Here is a 13,795-nt window from a genome sequence, read left to right as displayed (position 1 = left end):
GACTCCTGTAAGTGTTTAGCACCCAAACAATACACACAGAGCGAGTGATCGTCTGTGATGGACATTTTAAAATTGCATTTGGTGCATTTTTTGAAGCCCGAAGGCCTAGGATTTTGTGACATTATGGCAAAGAATCAGTAACTTGACAGAAAAAAATCACAAACTTTCCGTTTACTGACACTACCTAGTACAGTTATCGCTTAGGTAACAATATAGTAAGGGTACTTCGAAACCCTGTAAGTTATAGGAGGGTTGAAAGACCGGGAAGGCCCTAGATGAAACCAAACTCAACCCAATCACACAAGTCTTTGAAAAGTCCAAACACACACAAAGTAGATAGAATAGCCGTGAAAACAGCTTTTTATGACTAGAACAAGAAATTCCTGACAGAAAAAAGTTAGTAAAATTACTACTTAGCTCAGCCAGCTCGAGACCACGTCTTCGCAGTTTAGCGGCAAACGAGATCTGGGGGACTGGTAGTGGTGCATCCTGGGATATAGTAAGCTCAACCAATAAGAGACTTCGCTCTTTGGCATAAGCGTGCCGAGTCGGAGCCGAGGGATCGGCTCCGAACCCATCAGTCAGAATGTAGGCGAGATAGGATCACATAACATCATACAATTTAATTACGTATTTAACAGCTGCAGTGCTCCACTTGCTCGTCTCTGTCAAAGTGTTGCCTTTGCATAAAAATTTAGTACCGAGTCTCTTATAATTCTGTCTCCTACACTGAAGCTTTTTTCAAGACCATGTCATGTTAAAGGTTCACCAATATTTATAAAGTAATATTTACAGTTTTAAACGATTTTCTCACCCAGTTTTCTTGTTCTATATTTAATTCATCATATGGATTTAAGACATCTAACATAGGGCACATAATAGCAAATAAAAATATAATCTCTTAGGTGCATGCCAGTGTAGCATCTACTCTTTCTTGAGAGCCATTTGCACAGTTGAACAACCCTGTAAAATATCAAAACAAGCATACAAATGTTATTATGTTTGCTTACAGATCATGAGACTGCTTCTGCTAGCTTGCCTGCTATATCAACGGGTGTGTGCGCTCTTACCTTTAATCTCCCCTTGTATCCAACTGCAATAAAAGTATTCCAATAAAAACTTAAGAAAGCTTGCAGCTGCTGTTGCCGAACTCCTAATGAACACGCTGCCTATCCATTTTCAGTCCTTAAAAACATTCAGACACGCACACTCAAAATTCTGCCCCTCCTTCGGGCCACAACCAGGACTTTAAAGTGAAAATGCTCTACACCGCAAACGGACTCACCGAGTGACCTCTCCTGGCAGGCTAACTTCCACTGACTCCCGTCAGTCTTCTTTCTTCTCCCCGGCCCCGTCTTCGATCTGGAGACTGCAACTGGCACCGGCCTGCTCCTTCCTTCTTTCAGCCTAGTGTGTAACACCGTCACCAACTATCGCCCAAGTAAAATTCCCCTGATTCCTGGAATCCTCTTAACTTTAATCTCCCCTTGTATCTCCCCTTGTATCCGACTGCAATAACAGTCTTCCAATAAAAACTTAAGAAAGCTTGCAGCTGCTGTTGCCGAACTCCTAATGAACACGCTGCCTATCCATTTTCAGTCCTTAAAAACATTCAGACATGCACACTCAAATCTCTGCCCCTCCTTCGGGCCACAACCAGGACTTTAAAGTGAAAATGCTCTACACCGCAAACGGACTCAATGAGTGACCTCTCCTGGCAGGCTAACTTCCACCGACTCCTGTCCGTCTTCTTTCTTCTCCCCGGCCCTGATGTCTTCGATCTGGAGACTGCAACTGGCACCGGCCTGCTCCTTCCTTCTTCCAGCCTAGTGTGTAACACTGTCACCAACGATCGCCCAAGTAAAATTCCCCTGATTCCTGGAAGCCTTTTTCAAGCCATTATTTTGGCACGAAAAGGCTTCCAGGATCATGATTGGTCTCTATTTGGGAGCTCTCATTGGCTCCAATCCTCCTCAGATTCCCTACTTGATTGGCTCGTAGACAGAGTTTGCGATTGGCCGTAAATGCAGTCTATGAGCCAATCAAAAAATGCAGAGTTTAGCCAACGCGGAAGGGTAGACGAGCTATGCATTGGTTTGTATACCGCAATGCCGACTGGCAGTAATTGCGGTACACAAACCAATAAAAAGCCTTGTAGCGGAGCCACAGCTGTTCAATGCAGAACAGCAGAACAGTGGCTTCGCTCTTCATTAAATGCGGAGCATTCCGCATAATCCGAAGCACTTGAGAACTCAGGGCTGAGGATTGAAGTCATTAAATCATGATAAACGTTTGAGTTTAAGACTAAATCCTTCAGAAAATGCATACTAATGCAAAACACTGACTGAAGGCCCAGTGTCTGCAATTCTAAAAGTGTATTAGTTCTGGCTTAAGCACTTGGGGGCTTCAAGCCAATTATTCTACATTAAGAAAGTTTGTGGTCTGCACTCTTGTAGGAGGAGAGGCTGGATTCTGCCCTTCTGAGCTGGGAATTTCTGGTCCCAGGCTTATTGTGACTGCTTATTTGAACCGTTTCTTTCTGAAATTGGTGCGCCTTGTTGCTGTAGCATAGACCAGGATTCAGGCCTGCTGAATCTAGCTTTGTTTTTATAACTTGAGGCACTCATCCAGGCCATCTTTTTTTTTTGGAGAAGGTTCCCCTGCACCCTAGTAAGCAGGGGTGTGCAGTTAGAACTTGTCTGATTGAAGACTGCTGTAACAGGGCTCAGTTATGAGCTTTTTTCTGGTTAACTGGGTAACTTGTTTAAATCAGTTTTATACATACACACACATATATATATATATATATATATATATATATATATATATATATATATATATATATAAAATTGTACTTGATTCATCTGCTTTTACTGTATTTGTGTTTCTTATTACTTTATTACTGGGGGCATTGACCAACTCTGATCTGTGATGTATAACAATAATTATCCATTTTCTGTGCTTTTAAACTGTTGTTTTGAGTGTATCTGCTTTATTTTCTGAAAAAAAAAAATATACTTGTTTCCCGCCTTTCTAAGCTAGTATAGTCCAGTTTTCAGGTTAGTGCTGAATTCAGGGCTGTGTTACAAATCTCTGTGTTTGCCCATACCTTGGAAGGAAGTTTCTCTGTTCACCTGCGACAGAGGGGAGCTTTGAGCAACCCATCTGTCCCTGGAGGAGTGGTTTCAGCCCAGAAATTAGTAGTTTATTGGCCATTTTGGGCTAATTTCTCTCTCTTTCATTTCCCTGCTAGAAATACCATATTTCCCCGGTTTTGCACGCCGGGCAGCACTGGTTAGCTAGGGTAAAACTATTCCTGTCTCCGCAAAGACTCCTCTTCAATTTTTCCCTTGGAACTAGACAAACTTTCAACTTAAGCACTCAAGCCATTCATTTCTCAGCCCGGCACTTGCTCAAAACTTATAGCAAGCACTTATAAACCCTAGCACTAGACCCCTCCTGTACTGTACAGAAGGACAAGGCTCTCTATTTGACCTTACTAGCCATCCAGTAAAACAGTTCCCTGCACCTATCCAGGCATGTCCAAAGAGCAGTTTCAGGTGTACTCTCCAGTCCAACTGGTGAATCTGGGCATTTTGAGGCAATGTTACAACTGCCTTATGTACACTGACAACCCACTCCTCCTACCACCAAACACTAATACATGAGAGAGATGCAGTTATACAGCCAAACTAGAGGCTAAGCTCTCTCAACCCAAGACTGGATCAGACAGTCAAGAGGAGAAGGGAAATACTTGCATCACACCACCAGTCTTACATAGACCCATTAAACCAGCACCGGTATAAAACACACAAATACAAGAAAACATACTCAGAGGCTCTAAATAAAAATCTACACAACCAACAGAGACCTCCAAAGCAAACATCCAAGCAACCTCCACCCCCCCCCCCAACACAAAACATGAAACACATACTTCACAAAACCAGTGTGCCATGCAATCACAGCCCTTAAGGCAAAATAACATACCCAGCATACTAGTAATAGGTGACTATAAAGTCAGGCACACTGACGTCCCACTCACTAGGCTGAATTAGGAGAAGGTTACTGTTAGCTGCCTGTCGGGTGCCAGGATCCGCCACATAACACAAGCACTCAGGTCACTCCAGAACAAGTACAAATATGACTCTGTCATTGTCCATGTGGTGTGAATGACCTGAGCCATACCTCCCTGGACTACATGGAGACATGGAAGAGCTCTCTGATCACGTAGCCCAGGCCGGTATGACCCTGACCAACATCCTGCCCTCACCAAGAATGTTACCACGGTATAAAGAAAAAAATTCTAGATTTCAACAATTGGCTAAGTTTCTGGTGTCATTCAAAGGGGATCCAGTGTCTATCCGCCTGGGATGACATGCTTGACAAGCCAAGCTGCTTCGCTAGAGATGGCTTGCACCTGTCAACCTTAGGCTTTCGAATACTTGCCAAGGCTATTGCCACTCTCATAGTGCCTTTTTTAGGCAAGGCTCAAAAGACAAACCCACCGCTGTAAATAGCACAAGTAACAAAAAACTGAGGGTAATGCTACTCAATGTCAGAAGTCTAAACCTCAAAATGCATGCACTTGAGGCACTCCTCAGTATGGAGAAAATCGATATATGTGCAGTAACAGAAACCTGGTTTAAGGCTCCAGAGAGCACCCCAGCACTACCAGGCTACAACTCATATCATACATTTCGGCCACAGAACCCAAACCGAAATACAAAAGGCGGGGGCGTATCCATATTCATCAAGGATACCCACGCCTCCAGGTTAGTGGCACAGCACGATGCTTCAGAGTTCATCCACGTGCAATTAACAATGGGCAAAAATGCAATTCAAATTGTAGCTTGCTACAGATCACCCACCACGTCCCAGGACCCCCATTCCGAGTTTCTGGAAACATAAAGGTCCTACCAAACACCCTAATAATGGGTGATTTCAATTACCCAAACATTAACTGGGAGAACTACTCAAGTACTAACTCAAACCAAAGCAGAATCACTGTTCCGAAAATAACCAATAAGCACCAAAACAGATCGAAGAGGGCACAAATCCTAGTCTGCAAGCTATAGTTTAATTAATACACGACTCTTCAGTCCATCAAGTAAAATGCATAAAACAACTTATCAGTCCACCAAAATTCGCATAGAAAAAATGATTAAAACGACTTTTCAGTCCACCAAAATTCACATTAAAGCAATTCAGCACACTGCTTTTTCGTTTCCAAAAACTTCATCAGATGGAGAAAATGCATACCGTAGTAGAGATACTTCAAGTCCACTCCACTGGAATCAAGTACTAACTCCCTTGCCCAACTTTTCCTAGAATTTATAAACTCAAATGCCCTGGCTCAACTGGTCAATACTCCCACCAGAGGTGACAACATATTGGACCTGGTCATCACCAACATGGGCAACCGGTGTTCCACACCAGAGGTCAGCCCCTCGCTGGTTATATCTGACCATAAACAAATCACTTTGGATATCCATATTTCGCCCCCACCCCACGGACAAGAAAGCCAACATGAAAAACTTTTCAAAAGCAAACTTCACGTTACTTAAGACCGAGGTGGAAAGTTTCAAAGTCCCATGCTGAAGGATAGCACTGTCTAAGCTGCAAAATCCTTTACTAATGCATTCTACGGGCAGCTACAAGAACGCATGGATCATGCCATCCCAAGCAAAACCAAGACTCACTCCTCCAAGAAAAAGAAACCTATCTGGTGGACTCCTGCCATAAACAAGCTATACAACAGAAGGAGGAAACTAGTACAGAAAAAGAGTAAAGTCCCAAGAAGGGAAGACATCCCTGATCAGTATCAGCAAAAAACTATGATCCCTCATAAAATCATCCAAGGTGAGCTTTGAAAGAAAAATTGCCAAGGACTTCAAAGATAACCACAAGGCATTCTTTAGCTGTGTCAAGAATCTAAGTGGCAATGCTCAGATCTGCTCAGAGTTAGTGCAGAATGGCACAAAATACACTGAACCGACCCATATTGCCAACATCCTGGCAGACGGGTTCAACGCAAACTTCACCCCCCTCTCACCCCCAAAAGGGCCCATAATCATACCAGAAGAATGTAGAGTCCCTGAAATCACAGACACTCAGGTTAAAACAGCCCTCGCCAAAGCCAAAAACTCAGCATCAATGGGACCAGACAGTGTCCCAGGCTGCGTCCTACACGAGCTCAAAGATGAACTAACCCCTCACCTAAACGCACTGTTCAAACTCAGCCTCTCCACAGGCTACATACCCATAGAGTGGTGCACAGCAACAGTTACTCCGCTCCACAAAGGTGGAGCTACAACAGACCCCGGGAACTATCACCCTATAAGCCTGACTAGCTTGGTCTGCAAGGCTATGGAGCGCATTATCATAGAACTCTAACAGAGACATTGGGAACCTCCCAACACTGGACCCTACCTGGTTTGGCTTTGTTAAGGGCAGATCATGCCTCCTAAATCTGGTGGACTTCTTTGAGATGGTTACCAAGGCTATAGACAAGGGAAAGGTGGTACACACAGCCTACCTATACCTCGTTAAGGCATTAGACACCATTTCCCATTCTGGTATTATAGACAAGCTCACCTGCCTGAACATAAACCCCTACGTCACAAGATGGGTTGCCAACTGGCTCATGGACAGAGCCCACATGGTGACAGTTGCGGGAGCTAATTCGGTCTCTAAACCGGTTACAAGTGGTGTTCCCCAGGGCACAGTCCTGGGACCCCTCCTGTTCGGCATATACATCTCAGAGGTACAGGCAAGCACAGGACGACTATGGCTGACCAAGTTTGCAGACGACTGCAAACTAGGGGCTATAACTGACTCTCCGGCTGACACAGACATCCTCCAAAGGGGTCTCACTGAGATGGATACCTGGTGTCAAAATCATGGCCTCAAGTTAAATGCCAAAAAGTGCATAGTCATCCCCTTTGGAAAAAACAAAGTACCCACAAACTACCACATAGATGGCAGTCCCCTAAATACAGAAGACGTAATAAGGGATATGGGGACCCAAGTAGACAGTAATCTCACCTTTGATAATCACATTGCCAAAGTGGTTATAAAATCCTTCTACGTGGCCCACCTAATCACAAAAGGGTTCGCATCCAGATCAAAAGAGGTCATTGTGCCCCTCTACTCACCAGACCCATCTTAAGAGTACAACGCTCCATTTGGGATGTACCTTACAAGACACCTGCAACAGCTGGAAAGGCCACAGATGTACCTCACAAAGAGGATCCTAGGAATTAAATACATGTCCTACATGGGGCATTATACTCAATGATTGGTCTAATGAGGGAAGGGTAGAGAGAGACTATGACCTCTTTCTTCCTGGATGCAAAACTCTTAGTAATGAGATGTGCCACACAGGACTTCCTAACCACAGCCACAATGTGGTGGTCGAAGGAGAGGTTGCTGTCAACCTGCATCCCCAGATCTCTTATAACGCCTTCAGTGCTCAGTAGGCTCCCATCGATGTTGTAATTAGTGGGAACTGAGTTTTTACCAAAGGGGATGATGATGCATTTTTGGCATTAAGCTTAAGGCCATGGTTTCGACACCAGTCATTGGTCTTGGTGAGGCCTTTCTGTAGGATGCCTGCATCAGTTGGGGAGTTAATAATGGCTTCCAGATTAAAGTTATCTGTGAACTTGGTCAGCCAGAGTCCCTATGTGTTGGCCTGGACTTCTGAGAAGTAGATGCCGAACAGGAAAGGACCCAGTACCGATCCCTGTAAGACTTCACTCGTGACTCGTGGGCAGTCTGACTTGGAGTCCACTACTTTCACACTGTGTGTTCTATCTGTGAGCTAATTTGCAACCCACCTAGTGATACAGGGTTTGATGCCTAGTTTGGTGAGTTTATCAATAATTCCCCGAGTGAGGAATGGTATCAAAGGCCTTGGTATGTGCCCACTATTGTCTGTGTGCCAGCCATACAACTCAGCAGCCACTGAGCAGTAAGCTACCAGCTGGCAGTTCTGTATTTACCTGTCCTGGGTTACCTTTGGTAGCTGTGCTGGGCAACTGTTAGACACACAATCTATGAACCTGCCAAACATGAACTGTGAATTGCTAGCCTGGTGAAGGTTCACTGACAGGGCGCAGCTTGGAAATGGATGACATGATGCTAAGGTGGAGTATAGGCATCCAAGATTTCCAGGAGACAAGTTGGAAGGGCAGTGCAGGCAAGGCACTTGGCTTGGGATCCACAGTCTACTACTCTGGGGGAGGACAGGCTAGAAATTATCTGTGAATTGTGGTGAGAGAAAGGATTCAGAAGGCAGTGAGGCATCAATTCAGAATTAGTGATGAGACTCATGGCAATCAAGACTCCAGTGTAATGATAGGCTGACATTATGAATACTGCACTATGGCCCACTGCAGGTTTGTGATAGCAAGTCAAATAGTGCAGTCAGACATCAGCTGAAGGACTTAATATATAAAGCATGATATCATGAATCTGTTTTGATACTGCGTGACTTGAATGCACTTATGGTGACAGGCAGAACAGGACATCAGCAATGCCTGGCTCCTTATGGGTGGGTCATCATAACTTGATAGCAGCCAACACATGGTTCAATAAGACAGTCACAAGTCCATGTACAAGAGTGGCCAATATACAACTCAGACACACTTCCTCTAGTGATGAAAGGGTACTGGGGAATAATCATAGATTGCACAGTCATCCTCTGTGAACCGTTTGGCCCACAGCATAAACCACTGGTTGACAAAATTAGCTGCAATCAGTGGCCAAAGATGGCTCTAATGGCAAAACAGACCAGGGTGATAACCAGGCAGTTGACTCAGGATAAAGTACAACAGTTCAATGAATCAGTCAGGCCTCCAGCTCCCCAGGAAGAGGTGGACAAAGGTGTACTTGAAGAATGGCTGCATCTTAAATCTGCATGTGTGAGGACTAAAGAAATGAGTTGTGGACTGGCTATGTATGTCCATAAAGTACTAAAGAAAAGAGTGTGGAGTAATGCAGCAGTCCTGGATCTATGCAAAAGAAATACGGAGTCCTGACAAAACTGGGATATTGGCATGACCACCCAGGGTAGGAAGGAATAGAGGTTGACTACCAAGGGAGGTAAGAAAGAAGTCGCATTAGCACAGAACAGGCCATTGGAGGCACTAGACCTGCAAATGCAAACAGACTCTTGTAGGTGCTGCAAAGCAACATCAGATTGCAAGTCTACTACATCCAGACAAAGAAGACTGACCAACACACTTCATGAGGGATGCCAGCAACAACATGCTCTTCTGTCCGCAAGACAAAGGAAGATGGAGGGAGTGCTTACAGCAGCTTACCAATCACGATAACCACCACAGATGCTGTACTGGCCCAGAAACAGGATACAAGAGAAGAACAGGATACCACCCTATGAGATACAAGACTTTCGCTAAGGAAATTCAAGTCGTGTACAGCTGCAGGCTCAGAAAATGTCACAGTGGATATGATAAAGATGCTTGCTGAGAAAGGAGAGAATTGGCTCCAGAAGCTACTTGTAGCAGCGTGGAGAGAACGGAGTATACCAGGGGACTGTAGGATAACCGTACTTGTGCCAGCTTACAAGAAGAAATGGGACATCCACAACTGTGATCCATACAGAGTCATCAAAATCCTGTCACACTGCATGAAATTTATGGAGAAGGTGATTGATAAATGGATACACAGGGTAGTACAATATAACGAGGGTGATGAGCAGCACGTATTCCGATCAGGATGCAGCACAACTGACCCATTGTTGGGAATGATACAGCTGATGAGACGGTAGAGATGAGGAAAATCCAAATGATGCTCATTCCTATATTTTGATAATATAGATGAGAAGGTCCCAAGAAAGCTGCTTTGGTAAGAACCATGGGTGGTTCAAAGTCCCAGAAACATTAGAAGAATTAGTGCAGCCTAAGTAGAAGGACCCCACAACTCAAGTACAGTGTTAGTCTCCCATGTGGGTGAATCAATGCACCCATGACAGGATCTGTTTTTCTATCTAATTCTTAACAAGTTATAGAACATTGCCAATTGCCAGTGACTACTACCAGTTAGTAATTTTTCTTGTGTGATGCACCACACAGTGCCCTTTCTGAAGGAGGTGATGCAGACAAAACTCTGCTGTTCCCTGATTACAAATCGTACTAACCACAAGTTATCTTTCGCATGTTTTCTAATTTCACATAACTATAGGTCTGATGTGACTGGCATCTGTTGCTGGGCAAAACCTTGATGTCCTCTAGCATAACACACTGATGATGCATCAGTAGGTAAAAAAAAAATTGAAACCACCTTTTCTTATTCTACTGTTGCAGACCTAATTTGGACTGAGAAACTCTATTTACCCCTTAAGTACAAATCCCATTAATTGACATCTGAGGCAACTGTCATGACATTTTTCTCTTGCATACCACAGCAACAGCGGCCTTTGAATGACAGGTAAAGTTTTTAGTGAGCCATTAGCTAGACAGCAATAGTGGGCATAGATAGAGGAACAGCAAAACACTTGTTTCATTCCTGACATATGCAGTACTCCGCTTTAGTAACTCTTATCCCATAAAATACATTTTTTTATAATTTTTTTTTTTTTTTTTTTTTTTAACTTGATCACTCCTGTCTTCCTGAAGTGAAGAACCAAAGGAGTCTGTCAGTTGCACAAAAGTGTGTGTGTGTGTAAATTAGTACACAAGTGCCTATGATCTATTGGTTCATATTGCTTGATATGAATTTGTATTTCCTAAGAAACTGTACTTAATAAAGCATATGCAAATGTTGGATGTTCACTCATTTTATTTTGTGGCTAAATATAAAATTAAGGAAAAAAAATGGAAAAATATCTATTCTAGTTCTGACTGATTTGTATTTGGTTTTACACTGCTATTCAAATCAGTTTACTAACTTGCATCTCCCTTAGATTAACTGTACAAAATTATTCTAGAACTACATCCATATGCCTTCTCTGATAGTCTCACATTGATTTTTAAATGAACAGTAATACTGCACTGATAATGTATTACATAGTGTATATTCTGTGCATATTTGGGGCTTTCCCCTGGGTGACATCTGTACATGAGCTGTTCAGTTAGGCCACACATACACAAATATAAAGATATACATATGCAGGCGTGCCTAGGTATATGTATAAAAAAATATACTTATTTTATTTACATTTGTTGACCGGGAGTATCCGACTGGACATAGGTCCATTTTCAGCGGAGCCCCTTGGAGAAAAGCTCCACAGCTAAAATATTACAGACAGTAGTTACATTGGATTTACATAGCAAGTAACAATTTGATCTACATAGCAATTAAAAATTACAAACATAGTTACAGATGAACACAGTACATCAGTAGACAACTAGAATCTTTACCATCTGTGAAGTACATAACAGACATTAACAATTGTTAGAATAAGAAGTTCCTGCTGGCCTAGTACCTACCTATGAACCTAAACCAAACCAAACAATAAGCTCCTGCTGTATAAGTAGTAGTTAGGCTTATGAGCATCTGAGCTTGCTATAATCAATGTAGTTAGTAGGGTGGAAAGAAAAGGTAGTGGATGGATGGGGTGCGTGATATTAGAGGGGGAGTTGCAAGGGCATAGCCAGCATGTGTTTAGTTGCACTTTTAGTAAAGTTTTGAAGTGGGTGCATGATGGCACAGAGGTAATTGTGGGTGGGAGGGAGTTCCATAATTTGGCTATGGCGCAAGGGAATAGTGCTTCTCCAGCAGTGTTATTGGCTTTAGTGACCTGTAAGTGATTTTTGTTGCTGGATCTTAGTGGTCTGGTGGTGCGACAGGGTTGGAGTAGATTTTGGAGGGATGAGACTTTTAGTGGATGGTTTACTAGTTTGTGGGCAAGGGCGAGCTGATACCACTGAAAGAGGTGATGGAGTTCTAGCCAGCCCAATTCAGCAAGTGAGAGACAGTGGTGACTACAGTAAGAAGCCCCTGTGGCGAATTTGGCGATTTTGTTGTAGGAGGTCTTGAGCTTGTTTAGATTGCATTGCCTTAGGTTTGTATATATTGGAGAGGCATAAAGTAGGGTGGAGATAAGGTGGGAAAATTTGCTACTGAAATCTTTGCTGCTTTGGTGAGAAGTTGCTTATTTCTGTATAACGCTCCTAGTTTTTTGTGGACTTTTTTTGAGGTCATGGATTTGTGAATGTCAAATTTTAGTTTGTCTATTTCCACTCCTAGCAATTTGGTGTGTTCCGTTGGGTGTATAGTGGTGTTGTCTTTTGCTGTGATGTTAAAGTGAGAGTTGTTTAAAGTAGGTTTGGTGAGTTGGAAGATGAGTATAGTTTTGTTTGGGTTGAGTATTGGGCATCGGATAACCAAGTTTCAACAGAGGAAAAGGCTTCCTTGTGTGACTTTTTGCAGTTGGGTAGGGACTGGGCTGAGCAGATGATGGTTAAGTCATCTGTGTATTGCATGTGTGCCATGTTTGGCATATATATATATATATATATATATATATATATATATATATATATATATATATAGTATACACGCATGTCATACATATATATATATTATATATATGTGTATACATACATTTATATATGCATACATTTATATATATATATATATATATATATATATATATATATATATATATATATATATATATACATACATACGAATGGCATTAAACATCACTAGAGAAATTGGAATGACAACACCTCGAAGGATTAAACACAAACATCCACTCATATGTAACACATGGATGGGCTATGGCTGTATCAGAAGGAAAGGGTGTCAAGTGTACCATTAAATTATAAACTCCTGAGCTGTAACATAAAAATACAAGCAGTATGCGAAGGGGGAAAAGCACAATGCATAAAGACTTCACTTCTGAGAGTTTCACTCAACTTAAAGACCAAACGAATAAGCAGATCAGACACCATTCCCGTATCTTAGCATCTACAAGTGCATAACTTCTGAAACCTGATGAATAACAATCAATCAGTTTGGCTATTAGTACAGGAGGGTGCAAGCTGAGCTGCCAGGTACCATGCTGTGGTGATGCATTAATTATGCAGATATCCTGATGCCTCACTGTAACTTCAACTGATTGTTCAGCTACAGAAGATGAAGAAAAAGGTGTGATGTATAAAGCATGGGAACCCCAAGTCACAGACGACTGCTTACCATTTACATATGAGGTAGGGGAATTATCACAGACAAAGCAAGTTTCTGCACTGAAGATACACATTATGTATATGCTGATTGAGTCACAAAGTACAGTTTTGAACCTACCATAAATGTAGATGTCCGATAGATATGCAACTGCAGTCATAACATATGGGTTGTCCTGCCTCAGGCAGCCCTCGGTCGGCCGGATTCCAAAGTCTGGGTCCGACGTCGGCTGATGTCGCATTTCTCTCAGACGTCAGAGCGACAGGAGTACATAAGCATCAGCCGACGCCATCTTCTTCAGTGTTTCTTGCCCCAGATGCCAGGTGCCCTCCAAGGAAGGCTGTAATCAATTTGGAAGACAAAAACAGGTTTCCAGACAAATAAATAAGTAATAAACAGATACACCATAACAGATATCCCCAGCTAGGATAACAGGGAGAGGAGTGGACCTTAGGAATAGAGGGGAAGGAGGGAGGGAAAACCCGACTGCAGTTGCATATCTATCGGACATCTACATTTATGGTAGGTACAAAACTGTACTATGTCCTTCAAGAATGCAACTGCAGTCATAACATATGGGTTGAATACCATAGCTTAGCTGGGGGAGGTGGAATGCTCTAAGAAAAGGATGGTGTAGCTA

The 13,795-nt window shown here is 42.7% G+C and overlaps 1 protein-coding gene across 1 annotated transcript in view; it reads right to left on the bottom strand.

Annotated features, from left to right (window-relative positions):
* Window positions 1–13,795, bottom strand: part of LOC122806154 (ubiquitin-conjugating enzyme E2 Q2-like) — an 800,789-nt gene that overhangs the window by 170,214 nt on the left and 616,780 nt on the right. The window contains exon 7 of the mRNA XM_044076390.1: window positions 8,883–8,891. Within this exon, the coding sequence (XP_043932325.1) occupies window positions 8,883–8,891 (9 nt within the window). The remainder of the gene's footprint in view (window positions 1–8,882; window positions 8,892–13,795) is intronic.

The sequence above is a fragment of the Protopterus annectens genome, chromosome 7.part0 (genome assembly GCF_019279795.1).
Source record: "Protopterus annectens isolate FY-2018-M chromosome 7.part0, PAN1.0, whole genome shotgun sequence".
NCBI classification, from domain to species: Eukaryota; Metazoa; Chordata; order Ceratodontiformes; family Protopteridae; genus Protopterus; species Protopterus annectens.
This window is presented reverse-complemented; position numbering and strand designations above follow the sequence as displayed.